General features: G+C 48.9%; 1 protein-coding gene across 2 annotated transcripts in view; it reads right to left on the bottom strand.

Annotated features, from left to right (window-relative positions):
• The window catches only part of SLC25A13 (solute carrier family 25 member 13), a 186,952-nt gene that overhangs the window by 11,717 nt on the left and 158,969 nt on the right, over positions 1–16,266 (bottom strand). For both annotated transcript variants that reach the window (XM_062179221.1, XM_062179222.1), the window contains one exon: positions 606–744. In XM_062179221.1, the coding sequence (XP_062035205.1) occupies positions 606–744 (139 nt within the window). The remainder of the gene's footprint in view (positions 1–605; positions 745–16,266) is intronic.

Here is a 16,266-nt window from a genome sequence, read left to right as displayed (position 1 = left end):
GCCAGGCTGCTGCAGATGTTAGAGTCTCAGACAAGGAGGAGGAGAAAAAAAAGACAGATTGGTCTCCAGCTTTTTCAGATTTTTCACCGAAGCAGTGAAGAAAGAACACAGTGACTCCTGTGATTCAAATAACACACGATCTCACTTCTACAACCTTACCCAGCTGGGAGCACCAAGAGTCTCCGATGGTCCAGGTCACCTCTGTTCCAGTTCTTTCATCTAAATATCAGTAACTACTGCGTATGTTCTAAACAAGCGTGTAGGCCCTGCTCTGTCTTTAAAAACTTCTGGCTGAACAGCTGGTGGCCTTAGGCTATGAAGTAAAATTATGAAATGATACAGAACTTTGACTAGGAACCCAACAACGGCTCCCAAAGAATCAATATTTAATGGGCCTTTCTAGAGTGAAGAAATTAAACACGTCCAATGATCCAGTCTGCCAGAATTAAGTTTAATTATTTGCTCTTGCTTTTCCAGAACTATCCAAAGCAATCCTCAGTCAACTCATGTGTATCCGATCACGAACCATCAGCGAAACGTTTCCAGGGCGGCAGACTGGGACGGGGCAGCGGCAGCGCGCGCCCACCCCCCAGAGGGACACTCACCAGCTATGGCACCAGCCAGCAGCAGGCTTCCTGGGCTGATCTGCCCGTCTTCGGTTGCAAAAGAAGCCTTCACATGCGCGTAGCAGGGGAAGTAGATGGCCGAGAAAGGAATGTCCCGCAGAAAGCAGGCCTTGGCACCCTGGACGCGTGTGGAGCAAGAAAAACCACATGAAACACATATCCCATTGAGAAGATCGAGCCGCTTTGGAACTCACCTCAGAACAAAATATTCCCGGAGCAGACCAAATTTGTTCTCACCAGCTGGAAGGCGGACAGTAAAAAATAACCCACATTCTGCGAGGGACAAATAGCGAATTTTGTTTTTAGAAATAAAGCTAGTTTTGTTGCATGGTGCGAGGACGTATGTGTGTGTCGGGGGGTGGTTCTCATTTATTCCGACGCCACAGCTTCGATTAAAACATCCGTGGGCCTCTGCCTGCAAGGACCCTTTGAGTCCCTGCTGGTGGCAGGCCGCTGCTCTCCGAGTGAGACGTGTTCTCGGCTCCGCACAGCAGGCAGGGGAGGGGAAGCGTCTGTTTTCTGGATCTCTGTGGATCTGATGAGAGCGCTGGACTCTCGCCCAGAAAAAAAAAACAACGCACATACGTTGGGGGTCTCCTGGATCCCCCTGGTTTATTCATGTCCCCAGCCGCCATCCAGGGTTTACAGCACAGTGACAAACACGAACGCCTTGAAATGACTACAATAATTCCAACACGTTTAAGAGCCGTGCGTGGAACAGTCATCTAGAGCAAAGTCTTTACCAAGGGATTTCTGGTGCCAAAAGAATGCCATTGGGAGCTTCTGAGAATTGATGAGTGCCCAGAAACCCGATAAAATGTTATAATCAAACCCACAGCTCATATATTGTGCTCCGGGTAAGCTGAGTGGAAAGGAAATTACCCCTTTTCAACACTTAATGATTTAATACCGTTTCCTGCACATATTTGTAAAACCTAAAACTTTCCATCAAGGGCAGAGATGCCCAAAAGAAAGATTCCACAGCCCCAGCGACGCCCGGCGACACCGACTGAGGCCCGGCCCTGCGGCCTGGGCCCCCGCGTGTCTGCTGCGAGGCGCCCACGGGTCCCGGTGTCTCAACACCACACGTCTGTCGCCAGGGCCTTTGTTTCTCTGCCATCCACATTTCCCCCGACGCAGAGCGAGATGGTAGGTAACACAAGCCGGCATCTTCCTCGTGGCTCTGCCGCTACTGAGCTCTCTCACACCCGGAACCTGGGCGGCACTTGATGTTCCGTCCTCATTCCCACCCCAGCCTGGCTCACCCCTCCGACCACAAGACATGCCTGGGATCTGGACCCTGTCATGCCAATTCCTTGGCCAACACCCACGCATGCGCTAAGCCTGTCCCGGGTTCGCTCTGTGTACTGGGGTTCAGGGCAGCACAGACTCGCCCCACGTCCTGCCCCTCGGCCCAGGCTGCTCCATCCTGTCCACCCCAGAACTGCTGAAGCTGACAGGCCCAACACCACCACACCCAAGCTCCCCCTCGGCCCACATACAAACTCATACCCAGGACAGTTACCGAGGGCCATGCCCATGGCTTGTTCCTGGGGCATTTTGATGTAACTTGAGAGGCAGAACTCACACTCGGGGTTCTAACAGTCTTTTCTAACTCCCCCCGTTTTTTCAACAGGCAAAGTTACTGGATAACTGTGGCATCTACACAGGCAGCCAACACTTTCCCTGGGATTAGCTTTCTGAGCAGCATCTACTGTGACTGGGGGTACCATCAGCCTCAGCTCCTTGCTTTCCCCTCCTTTCCCCTTCCTGCCTGCTAGCACTCCCCTTGGGTTCTGCTAGCTATTGTTCCTCACTGAGCCTCTGTCCGGAAGTTCCTCCAATTAGACACCAAAAACCAACTTGGATGGAGAGCAGCTAAACAGCCACATCTGGCTCTCTCGGTATCTAGAAAAACATCGCCATCTTTCTATTTATTTATTTATTTATTTATTTTTAAATTTATTTGACAGGTAGAGTTATAGACAGTGAGAAAGAGAGACAAGAGAGAAAGGTCTTCCTTCCGCTGGTTCACTCCCCAAATGGCCACCACGGCTGGCGCTATGCCGATCCGAAGCCAGGAGCCAGGTGCTTCTTCCCAGTCTCCCATGCGGGTGCAGGGGCCCAAGCACTTGGGCCACCCTCCACGGCGCCCCCCAGGCCACAGCAGAGAGCTGGACTAGAACCTGGCACCTATATGGGTTGCCGGCACTGCAGGCGGAGGACTAACCAAGTTTCTAAAGAAGCCACTCTGGAATAATTTTGTAGGCTGCCGTAGTGGTATCCTCTCACAAATTCTGTTTCCTATACAGTTAAACGGACTGTGTTCCTTTACCCTCATTTCCCAAGTTTGCAGCTGATAGCTGTGTTCCTCGTTTGTGGACAGCTGCATTTTCCTGATTATAAAATATGAAGTGCTGGGCCGGCGCCGTGGCTTAACAGGCTAACCCTCCGCCTTGCGGCGCCGGCACACCGGGTTCTAGTCCTGGTTGGGGCGCCGGATTCTATCCCGGTTGCCCCTCTTCCAGGCCAGCTCTCTGCTATGGCCCGGGAAGGCAGTGGAGGATGGACCAAGTCTTTGGGCTCTGCACCCGCATGGGAGACCAGGAGAAGCACCTGGCTCCTGGCTTCGGATCAGCACGACGCGCTGGCCGCAGCAGCCATTGGAGGGTGAACCAACGGCAAAAAGGAAGACCTTTCTCTCTCTCTCTCGCACTATCCACTCTGCCTGTCAAAAAAAAAAAAAAAAAAAAAAATGAAGTGCTTACCATAGAGAATACAGAAAGGTATTAAAAACTAAATCGTTCAGGATTTCCCAAGGCCAGCGATGACCAGGGGGAGCACCACGTCTTGAAGCCTTTCTGGCAACAGGAGTGGTGATACTAAGCACACTGTGGCTGAGACCACGCCGGAGGGGCCGTGGTTATGCCTTTTCTTTTCCTTAAGCTTGTGGCGCAGGTGCTGTTTCTGTTTTTGACCGGATGTAACACAGTAACCCCTTCGGTCCTCAGTGGTTTCATTCAACCTCGGTTTTCGAGAACTCTGCTGCAGCTCTGGTCTTGGCTGTCCCACGGGTCAGGCCCAGGGTTCTCAGCCGGGTCGGAGCTTTGTAAGGACGTCGTCTGCTCGGTCTCTTCTCCTGGAAGAGCGATGCCTCCAGGTACAGCCCCATTCCTCGGATCAGTCAAGATCCACTGTTGCCCTGCGTCTTCTTACATCTGCCTGTGTCGGTGCTGCCCATGTCAGACTGTGGATATTTAATGTATAAACTGCTTAGCAAAATCGCTGGCTGCCAGTTAGGGCCTGAAGTATGTTCCCAATGGCACAGTGTGTTTTGCCTTAGAGGGGGAAAACCACAATTAAACAGAAATGAGATGCTCTGAGGTACGCTGTCAAGTTTCGGCAAGATACTAGCTCATTTCTTGGAAAAATAAATCAGAAACCCAAACCCAGCCTTCAGGTTTTCAAAGATATTATTTTTGAAGATATATCAAAATCTAGGAATAGTAAATGATTTTCCACTAGACAGAGACTATGTTTGTGTATGTGAGACGGAGAGAGACAGAGACACAGAGAGAAGCATCTTTAAAAAAAGATTTACTTATTTATTTGAAAGTCAGTTACAGATTGAGGGAGGGAGGAGGGAGAGAGCGAGAGCAAGTGATCCTCCATCCGTTAGTTCACTCCCCAGATGGCCGCAACAGCCAGGGCTGGGCCAGACTGAAGCCAGGAGCTTCATCTGGGTCTCTCACATGGGTGGCAGGGCCCCGACCATTGGGGTCACCTTTTGCTGCTTTTCCAGGCTAAGGATTCCAAGAAGTGCCCCCAAGGGATCCTGGCAGTACAGGCAATGGCTTAACCTGCTGCACCATAACGCTGTCCCCAGAAAAGTCGATCTTAAGCTATGTGACTTCAACATGATCAGTGGCCCTGGGAAGACATGACCTGAAATTAGAAGCAGCCCAGCCGGCGCCGTGGCTCAACAGGCTAATCCTCCACCTTGCGGCGCCGGAACACCGGGTTCTAGTCCCGGTCAGGGCACCGGATTCTGTCCCAGTTGCCCCTCTTCCAGGCCAGCTCTCTGCTGTGGCCCGGGAATGCAGTGGAGGATGGCCCAAGTCCTTGGGCTCTGCACCCCATGGGAGACCAGGAGAAGCACCTGGCTCCTGGCTTCGAATCAGCGCGGTGCGCCGGCCGTGGCAGCCATTGGAAGGTGAACCAACGGCAAAAGGAAGACCTTTCTCTCTGTCTCTCTCTCTCACTGTCCACTCTGCCTGTCAATAATAATAATAATAATAATAATAATAATAAAGCAGCCCCAGACAGAGAAGATAAAAGGCACGGGATGAAGCAGCTGGGTTTTCTCAAGAAGAAATCCCTGAGCGTCCCACCATCCCAGCCTCTCCTTCCCTGCGAGGATGACAGGAAACCACGCCCCCTCTATGAGAAAGGGAAGAAAGGAAACAAGTGGGGCAGCCAGCATCCCTGCTCCAAGAGGCAGGATGGCCCTGGACGAAACCAACTCTGTCTCCAGAAGTGTGAAGCCCACTGGGTGCGGCTGTCCCCTCGTCACCATCACTGTCCCTGAGCAGGGGAAGTGCAGGTTTGAACCTTCTCACCTGTGACCTGTGCACAAAGGCACACTCTTCGGGAGAGGCGGGACTGGAGCTTCAGGGACAAAAGAAGTGACGCCTGTGCGCCTGTGCGCGCCTTGTGCAGATCCACCGCAGTACAAAGTAAGGGCCAAACCTGACCAGGGGCGGCCCTGTCCCTCCGCCTCTCCTGGCAGCCGCATTGTTCCCCGTGTCGCACCTGCTCAGGTGTCTCCCTGCAGCACATGACTCTGAATGGAATCGGGAGGTGGCCCTCTCCTCTCTGCACCCCAGGCATCAAAGCCCAATCCCCAAGCAGAGCTAGCTTTGCTAAACGTTGCACAGACTTATTAAATTGCCCTGGCCTCCTTCTCCCCACCACTTCCTTTAGGTCTTAGGCACAAAGGCAGGTGCCAATTTGTATGGCTGCCTTAGGCAATCCCTGACCTGTTGCTCCCACACAATGAAAGGGAAGCAGGATGTGAAAAAGGCTTTTAAGGTCCCAGATTCCTTGATAACTCCTTCGCTGCAGTCCACTTCAAAAACGTTAACCTGTTTGAGTCAGTTCTACTTGGCAACTTCGGGATAAAGGGAAACATTCCACGTGGCCCTAGAGCCTACGTCAGCGACACAAAAATGACTGCCGTGGCCATTAAAAAATTAATAAATTACACGGTGTGTACCACTTAAAATAACTCTTGAATTCGTGTTCCTGCCCTGGAAGGGAATCCCCACATTCGTCTGCCTGGCCCTCGATTTCTGTTGCACACACAGTAAAATCACCTGGGAAAAGTAGTAAGTGCAAAATGTAAGCCTCCCATCACTTCCTCCTCTTTAAAATCCTTTCTCTCTCCCTGGGCGGGTTGGGAGGGGGACTACTGTTTCCGCCCCGCCCCCCTTCTCTTTATACAAGGTCCAGTAATGCACCAACAGGAACAATAAAAAGCATATCAGGGCAGACCTACATGTAAATAGACGGGAATCAAAACTCAGATCTGCGTTAATGACCTGGCTCCACTCCATTCGGCATCGCTCGAACGTCTCTCCATCATCATTCCAGCTGGGGGTGAGCAAAGCTTCTTGAAGGGCAGGGCTCAGTAACAGTCCACAGTTGACACGGGCCAGTCAGCCAGACCTACAGACGCTGGCCACAGGATCAGCACCGCAGAAGGAGGACTTATGTTGCTTCTCGTGCTGCTTTGATGTGGACACTGCGCTGAGAGCCCAAGGGAGCTTTTATCAACTCTTAAGTTGCTGGGATCATCCAGGCAGGTTCCCTCTGGCAGCTGTGCCTGGCAGAACATTGTAAGATAGGGCACAACAGGATCACACACACACACACACACACACAGAGCCATCCTGTCTTCTCTCCTTTGAAAGCTCTTCATCCTGGATAGTATCAATCCAGAGAGAAGAAAAAAAAAAAAAAAAAAGCCAGTCTTGAAGGATGGTGCTGATAAGGAAGTCAGGGCCAGGGCAGGTCTTTTCGCATGCTAATTCCTGCTTATTCTAGCTGTACCTGCAAACATGGCTCTAAACAGGCTATTCCTAATACAGGAAAGGTAATTAGGCTCACAAAGGCACCTCTGTGTCGGGGCTGGGCACCAGGAGCCAGCAGGTCTGGGAGACGGAGGCTTAGCACGGACTCCAGCAGTGAATATGCATTGTCTGGCTCGGGGTGGGGGAATGCCAGACTGGGGGACCCCCGCTGCATTCATGACAACACTGGTGCACCTTGTCTCGGGAGGTTATTTAATGCTTCTGGCACCTGTCTTCACAGCCACCCCTCTTTCCTACCTTACAGGTTTAGAATTTATTTGGCATGTATAATTGTATATTTTGATCCTGGAACCAAACAATGGGCCGCATGTCAGGTCTTGATCCCTTCACATTCCTTTTGGTTTCCCCCAAGAGAGTTAACCCTTGAGTTACACAGCCTGGCCGCACCTCCCCTGCCCATTCCAGGGCGTGCTGGACCCCACGTGTTTGGGATTTGAGTTTCAGCACCTCCAGGATGACCATCACCATTGCCAGGACCTGCGATGTGACTGTTAAACCAAATAAACGGGCCGGCGCTGCGGCTCAATAGGCTAATCCTTTGCCTTGCGGTGCCAGCACACCGGGTTCTAGTCCCAGTCGGGGCATCGGATTCTGTCCCAGTTGCTCTTCTTCCAGGCCAGCTCTCTGCTGTGGCCCAGGAGTGCAGTGGAGGATGGCCCAAGTGCTTGGGCCCTGTACCCGCATGGGAGACCAGGATAAGCACCTGGCTCCTGCCTTCAGATCAGCGCGGTGCACCGGCCGCGGCGGCCATTGGAAGGTGAACCAACGGCAAAAGGAAGACCTTTCTCTCTGTCTCTCTCACTGTCCACTCTGCCTGTCAAAAAAACAAAAAACAAATAAACGGCTCAGTGATGGGAGACTTGCTTCCAGCACATGCGTCGGGATTCCTTCAATGCCTGTTGTTTGGCTTCTGTAGTATAGCCTTTTAGAACATCAGTGTCTGCCTAATTGCATGCAATTCTAACAGGATCATCTTGGCCACGCCAGGTATTTTGCAGGAAACGCCTCTTGTGCCAGTTCCAGTTCTCGGTAAGTCTGCTGCTGCTTACTGCTTTGCCATCAGCGATGCTGGGCACTCTGCTGTCCTGGACACCCTGTAAGCGGCACGGGGTTTTATCACGCGGACTCAGTGCCCACGCTGCCGGCCAGGTCACCTTCACGGAGTCATCCTTTTCAGTCTTTCTTTTCTTGTCCGCGGCCTGTACCTCCCACTCCGTACAATCACCTGTTAGGACGCTAAAGAGCCCCTCTCCAGGCCGAGTTTACTGTGGAGATGTGCGTCTGTACCTTCTCCTCTACAGTGTGTGTACATTAAAAGCAAATCTTGTTTTATGATTATGCATTTTCATTCTAGCTTAAGAAACATTAAGTACTTAAAATTGCTATTTTAAATGCATCGGCATTTACAGTGAGGTAACACTATTTAGACTAAACACTTCCCACTTCCTTTGAGCTCCATCTATATATGTCTCCAGCTGGGATCACTTTTCTTCTACCTAAAGTATATTCTGGAATCTCCTTTACTAAGGCTTTACTGGGGATAGGCTCCTTGAGTTTTGCTCCTCCAAAAATTCTTTGTTTTACCCTTCTTCCTGAGAGACATTTTCACAGGGGACAGAATTCTAGGTTGAAAAGTTTCCTCCACACTGCCGACAACGTTCCACTAACTCTGGCTTCCATAACTCCTCAGTTACCTGCCAGCTGAACTCTTGCCCCTTGATGGCAAACTGACTTCCTTGTCTGGCCACAGAAGAGCCTCTTCTTATTTTTCATTGTAAGGCTTATCTATTTTGCATTTTTTATTTGTTTTCATTTACTTGAAAGGCAGATACAGACAGCAAGAGCGATCTTCCACCTGCTGGTTCATTCCCCAAACGCTCACAACAGCCAGGGATGGGCCAGGTCAAACACGGGAGCCTGGAACTCCATCCAGGTCTCCCACATGGGTGGCAGGGGCTCAAGTTCTTAAGCCATCACCCGCCATCTGCTGCCTCAGTGTGTGTCAGCGGGAAGCCGGATCAGACGTGGAGCAGCTGGGACTGGAACTGGTGCTCTGATAGGTAAATGGCCTCCTAGGCAGCAGCTTCCCCTGTACTTGAAGCTGTGGATGAACGGCAGTCGTCAGCTCTGGAGAGCGCTCAGCCATCCTCTCCTTTTCTTCAGGTCTTCTCGTGTGCTTGCACCTATCAATCATCTCATGCTTCCTTCTATGTTACCATTTCTTAGTGTCTTTTCAGAAATGCGATTGGAATAATTTTTTTATTTTTCAGTTCACTAATTCTCTCATCTTCCACTGCACTAATTTTCTTTCAGCTGTATTTAATCTGTTGTTAACGCCATCTGTTGAATTTAAAGTTTCAATCGTCATAAACATTTTTGTGCTTTCTAATTTTTAAAAAAGAATATTCACTTTACATTTCTGGTCATTTAAACATTTTAAATCTTTGGGGTTTAAAATGCTTTTTTTTTTTTCTTTTGCTGTTTCTTTTTAAAGTAAGTGCCTTATTGTCTTAAGAGTTTTGATTGAGAACTGCTCATTTTCCTTGGGATATTATCTGTGAAAATTCTTTGAAGACTGGGATGAAGGTGAATTCCTCTAAACAGGGCTTGTATTTGCTTTTGGCAAGCACCTGGGGGCACTATGAATTCAAGACCATTTAAAAATAAATTCCCAGCTTGAAGTTCTTTTTTATGTCACCCAAGAGGGAGGGTTTTCTCCCACTCCGCCTCCTCATTTTCCTCCGCTAAAGCAGCCAGGCAATTTTCCTGCAGTTTAGGGCAGCAGGGGAGCATGGCTACTTTACTTCTATTGAGGTCAGAACTTCGTGAGGGAGCGGAGAAAGGAGCTGTGCCCAGAGCAGAAGCTTCCTGGAGGCACTCACTCTCAGGGCTGTGCACAGGCAGTGTGACAGCAAAGCCGCCCTCACATCTTGTGACGAGGTGCCTTGCTTGCCACACCCTGGTCTCCGTCCTGCTCTTGCAGTATTAGCACTTTGGACAGCACCTGCTTATCCTCTAAGGCTTCAAAGTTAAATCTCAACATGTAAGTGTTTGGAGAAGGCCTTCAAGGCAAAAAAAAGCCAGCTCACCCCGACCCCCGTGCAGCTCCACTCTTTCTCGCTTCTGAACAACTCATGGATTTGAAAAGGTTCTTACATCTCGGTTGCTGTCATGTGGATGACCAGTGCATGTATCTGAGCTGCAGCAGGCAGGCGCACCTGTCTTCCGAGGAGACGCTCAGGCTGGTGACCCTTGACCCTACCTCTTGAAGCGCTTCCTTTAAGTCACGCCACCATCGTGCAGCATTCTTTTTGGTTTTTCTCCTTAATGTGGACCACTACATCCAGCGGAAGGAAAGAGGCCTCTTTTCCCACCCCTCACTGCCTTCAGTAAGGGCCACTTCCCTGCATGGGGCACTAGGGCTCCTGGGCCGGCTGAGCTGGGGGTGCTCCCTGTGTCTCTACGCCAGGTGCAACTGCTCTGAACGCAGCCTCCTGCACAGAGCAGTGCACTGACTCTATGGAATATACATGCAACATGCACCCATTCGACTGGATTTATATCTGAATCCCACCACCCCACTCCCAGATGACAGGTGGGATCAAGTTCCTGGCTCCGTGCTCCGGCCTGGCCCAAAGCCACCTGCTGTAAGCGCCTGAGGAGTCAACACTCTCTCTCTCTCTGTCTCTTTGCCTTTCAAATAAGACAAAAATCAATAAATAGAAATTCTAAGAAAATAAAACTGCACATAAAAACTAATTCTATAAATACTTGGTAAAGAACAAAAAACAAAAACAAAAATAAAAACAAACACATTAAACAACAAAAACTTGGTAAAACTGTTTGCCACTACAAAGATGCATTATTTGGGACTTATAGCTGAGAAATTAACATTTTATTGTTACATGCTCTGCTGTAACTAAATTTTCTTCTTCTAAAAAATACTATTAAAATTGATCCTTAAAAGAATTTGATAGCACTAGAACTGTGTGTTTACATGTTTTCACTCCATTGACGTGGATCGGCAATGGCACCGTACACATCTTTGACCTCCAGTACCTGACACAGTGCTGGCACTAAAAAATTTGGTGGCTACAGAAAGGTTAAAAGGAAAAATCAGTTGCTAATATGTTTAAGAGTTCTTGGGGCTGGTGTTGAGGCATAGCTGGTTCAGCCACCATTTGCAATGCTGGCATCCTATATGACCTCCAGTTCGAGTCCCAGGTACTCCACTTCTAATCCAGCTCCCTTGCTAATATACCTGGGAAAGCAGCAGAAGATGGCCAAGAGCGTGGGCCTCTGTACCCATGAGGGAGACACAGATGGAGCTCCAGGTTCCTGGCTTTGGCCTGGCTCAGTCCTTACCATTGTGGTCACTTGGGTAGTGAACCAGGAGATAGAAGCTTGCTCGCTCTCTCTCTCTCTCTCTCTAACTCTGCCTTTCAAACAAAATAAATGTTAAAAGAAGAAAGTTTCTTTTTCCTAGCTCATTTAGCACACTGAATTCTGTTGGGCACTCTTTTATTTTTAAAAATAATATTTTCCAAGGCATTTCCTTTGTATTTCTATTTCACAGTCCAAAGCAAAAATGTCTGGCCTAGAGGAGGTTGTTGACCACACATGAAAAATGGTCCGTGATGGCCAGAGCAGAAGGGAATGGCCCATGATGGACAGAGCAGAAGGGGTGAGGAACCTGTGGCGTGACTCCCTTAGTTGATATCCTACAATCACAGTCTAGTAGCTAAGAACATATCATGTACACGCGTGTTAAACTCCATTCTGTGCGCTCTACATGCATTATCCTAGTGAATCCTGCCAACAATTCTATCAATACAAAAGGTCTTCAGAAGGTTCACTGAGAGTATAAAAGTAACTATGCACAGATTTCAAAGTTATTTGCACCAAGAGAAGTTTATCTTTGTCTCCTTCTTCCATGACCTTGTTAAGCTGCACTTGTGCAGGAACTGTTATTATTTCTTTCTGCAGATGAGTCATCTGAAGTCCAGGTACAGAAAGCTGTCTCAAATCATCATATTTTCCCTTTTGTTTTCTTTTAATGCAACTTTTAAGCAGAATATGGACAACGCTACATGACTTCCAATATTACAAAAATGCTCACACCATATCAAATAAAAAAAAAATAAACAAACAAACACGAAAACCTGGTCCTCTGAGGAACTTAATGAATTTCTAAAAATCTTTTATATGAACATCCCATAGTTTCATCTCTGAGATTCTTCTGGGATATGCACCCAGCAATGGGATTTCTGGATCACAGGCTGGTTTTGTTTTCAGTTTTTGGAGGAAATCCATGCTGTTTTCCACAGTGACCACATCATTTTCCATTTCTACCAACCATGCACAAGGATTTCAATCTCTCCACATCTTTAACAACACTTGCCTTTTTTTTTTTTTTTAACAGCCAACCTAACAGGTGTGAAGTGGTATTCCACTGTAGTTTTCATTTGCATCAGCATCTTTTCACATACTAGTTGGCCATTTGTATGGCTTCAGGGGAAAAATGACTACTAAGCACTTTGCTCATTGTTGTCATCAGGTTTTTTTGTTCTTTTGCTGTTGAGTGGTCAAAATTCCTTATATATTTTAGATACTGGCCCCTTAACATATATGTATGTATGTGTGTACACACACACACACACGGTTTGAAAGCATTTTCACCAATTCCATAAATTGTGGTCCAAAGTTATTTTAAAATTAACACTTGCAGATGTCATCTGGAATAGAAACATGGATGCCCTGTTGGACGTGGGCCTCTCCGTGCACGTATGTTGTTTATTACCATTCATTTTCAAGTAAGGCTTAAGAACGTAGAAGAAGTCCTTTGCCCTATACGGATGAAATGATTTTAGTTTCTACAAGGAAATAATACAAGATCTCGTTTCTATTCTAACAAAACAAGGCAAACGGAGTCAGTTAGACTAAAATCCAACAGTTTATAACAGTGCTGGCTACTAAGGACAATCAGGAAAAACACTCCTATAAGCCCACCGGCCTCAGCCATCACCACACACTCCTGCTGTTTGGAGTCCTCTCAAGTCATTCACCTCCCTTTCCCTTGCACAGTCACTGAGTGCAAGGCCACCACCTGTCTGTCACCTGCTCAATACCTACCATGGCAATGTTAACCTTGTTCTTAAATTCCCCCGAAAACCCAAGTTATCAGCATGTGCTTTCCCTATGAGATAGGCCAGGGTCAGGTTCCAAAGCACAACTGGACCAAGTCTGACACCCAGCCTCACCACTTACCTAGCAGGTGTGTCACTCTGGATACATTACCGAAACTTGTCAAATCTGCCTAGCTATAACCTCGAACTTAAGAACACACCTGGCTCGTGGGCCAGCACGAGGGTGTGATGCTCTGAGTGTTCATGGCTAAAACACGAGCCCGGCCAAGCAGGCACTCAGAAAGCACGAGCCCCAAGGAGCTGAGGAAGGCACAGCCAGCCCCAGGCTGGGGCGCTGCTCCACTCCCCCCGCAAGGTCCTGCTGTCATCTTCAGAGGCTTCAGGCTCTTTCACCATCAGCTCTCAACCTCTCTTCCCACTTGTCTTCCAAGGGGGGCCAGCGCTTGGCACAGTGAAGACGCTGCTTGGCACAAATGCATCCCACATCAGAGTGCCTGGGTTCGACTTCTGGCTCTGCTTGTGGTTTGCGCTTCCTCCTACTATGCATCCTGGGAAGCAGCAGGTGGTGGGTCCAGGGGCTCCCGACCCGAATGGGTTCCTGAAGATAACCACTGATTACCCTCTTTAAGTTTAAAGAGCTTTCCTTAGGCTTCACACCCTTGGTCTCGGCAGCACCTGATCCCACTTGCTTGCTCCTCCCTCAGCTCTGCCTCATCCCACAACAGCTCTCCACTGACAGCTGTTTTTTCTACCCATACTTCTTTCTGCCACCTGCAGGTGGGCGGGTGGGCTCTCAGTGCCATCGATGGTCTCCCCAGCAGCCTGGAGGTCCCGCTCACTCCCACAGGGGACGCGGAGGACCCTCGAAGAGCACCTAAGGACCATCCTCTGCAAGGCTCTGGGGTCAGGAAACTTCGCCTCATTCTTCATCCCACCCTGGGACTCCGATTTCCATATCGGAGTTTGGGTTCATACCTGTGCCCAGCTGCTCCACTTCCAATCCAGCACCCTGCTAATGTGCCTGGGAAGGCAGCAGACGATGGCCCGAAAGCCTGGGCCTCTGCCACCCAGATGGAGCTCCTGGCTTTGGCCTGGCCTGGCCCTCACTACTGTGGCCATCTTGGGAGTGAACCAGAGGATGGAAGTTTGAGCTCTCTCTTCCTCTCTCCCTCTCCGCCATCGCTCTCCCTTTCAAATAAGTAATAAATAAATAAATACATCCTTAAAACACACTGAGGTAAGTGGAAAGATTTCTTTTCCTCAAAATCTCTTTTTTAAAAGTAACTTGAGCAGGGGCTACTCATTAAAAGAGAGCGGAGTGGTAAAGGAGAAAGACTTTCACTTTTGGAAATATTTGTGATTTTTGCAACATAAACTTGTACTTTACTTTAAATTAAAAAAAAAAAAATCAGACACCATTCCTTTGCGATACCTAGCAGACTCCACAAGCACGCACTGGTACATCATTACCTGCTTTCCGAATTTACAGGTGACAGCCCTCCTGACTCACCGGCCCACATCAGCACAGGTGGGTGGGAACACACCGGTTTTAGGCACAGGAAGCAAAGATCTATTTGACAGGGTCAGGCACAGCGGGACAAAGCAAGGGTCTCTGCCTGGAACACAGACGACGGAGCCCACATTCCTGGCCGACACGGAGGTTGTGCCTGCAGAAGCCACAGTCTGTTTTCCACTAGCTTGCTTGATCTCACCTGTTGGTGCCTCCCGGTTTTGTTCTCAGTCACACACTGTTCCACAGCTTCCTGGGGAAGCATCCTGTGGCTGACGCTAGCTGTGCTGCCATTTCAGCTACGTGACAAGCCTCACTCCATTCCTAAAGTCACGGCCCCTCGCTCAAGCTCTACAGGCTCCCACCAAAAAGTGACTTTCTCCAACAGAAGCATATATTCTCTGTAACAAAATTTGACTTCTTTTCTGCTCCAGGAGCTTAGCCCATAAAACAAGGGTTATCCAGGGGATAGGAGCTCATCAAAAATTCCCAGGAAACATGAGGTTGTGGGTCTGCTTTCTTAACTACATTAAAAACTCAACAGCTCTTACTCAACCTACCCCAAAGTTACCATTTTTTTTAATGGGGGGGCCTGTGTTTACATAGTTCGGGGTCTGCTCCAAGCTCTCCCTAACTGTAGGAATGTGCTATGTTTACCACATCCACTTTTTTTCAGTTGCAAATGTACTTCTAAAGCAAGTATTCTAATTGCCATTCACTGAGAAGTCAGGGAAGACTTAGGTATTTTGCAAATCAATTCAGCAGGAAAACAGAAAACTTAGTTAAGCAGATTTAGTTGAGGTTAAGCTCAGCAGGCCTAAACATACAGACAGAGCCAACCACTCACCCCTCCCAGTGTGGTATTGTCATGTTAACAACAGCAAACAAAGGGCCCAGTGGAGATTCGGGAAGGTGACCCGTCCCAATGAAAACTGTGATAGTGGTAGCCTTTTTAAAGACCTACCTGGAGGGGGGGACTCAGAGGTTTATAGGAATTAGGTCACTCTTGGTCATTTGCATTTTCCTACCCAAATCAGACTAGAAACATAGAAAAAGCTTTATTACTAAAAAGCATGAGACAGAATCACATCAACTCTACTACTTCCTAAAAACATGGACGTTAACCTGCTAAAATGGTTTCTGACCATGGAAGGGAGAGACAAGCCTAGGGCTGCATCACCAGGAGGGGAACAGGCAGGTCTGGAAGGAGACCCACGGAAGGCAGGCGCAGCTCTGCAGGACGAAGTCCCCAAGCCAGGCCTCTCTTTACAGGACGCTGACGGCCAGCAAGGAGGGTGGACACTGCCGGGTCACTCTCGCCCAAGGAAATCAAGCTTGCAGAAGCTCAAAGTGTGGGGCACTTCACGTGGTAATTACCGACACAATGAAAACAGCACCAGGCCCTGTGGAATGCCTCTGAAGCACGGGGGACCACTAGACTAGTAATTAGGCCAACTTCATACGGCAGAGCTCTCCTGCTCAAACTTGAGCAGTCCTGCTCATTGCAGCAAGGCAACTGGAGCGCAGCATGGAAACAAGAAACTTCCGAGCCTCAGCTTCAGTTCGGATGCCACGCCTGGCAGCCCGTCCTCACCACACTGCAAGCCAGGATGCCGGCGACTTCCAAGGAGTGTTAAAGGGGATTACGATTATGAAATAACGCCAAGATGAAAAGCACTAAGTGCCAGTCTGTGTCGTCTGCAGGGAGCTTAACAGATTCTGCTTCTGCAGAAAACAGGTCCCTGCCATTTTATGCACCCCGTGGTTTTGACAACAGTCACTGCTGTGGTGCCTGGGTGCCTTTTACTGGACAACCGGTCGGAAGCCTGCCC

This window comes from Lepus europaeus, chromosome 20, assembly GCF_033115175.1.
Source record: "Lepus europaeus isolate LE1 chromosome 20, mLepTim1.pri, whole genome shotgun sequence".
In the NCBI taxonomy this organism is placed as follows: Eukaryota; Metazoa; Chordata; class Mammalia; order Lagomorpha; family Leporidae; genus Lepus; species Lepus europaeus.
This window is presented reverse-complemented; position numbering and strand designations above follow the sequence as displayed.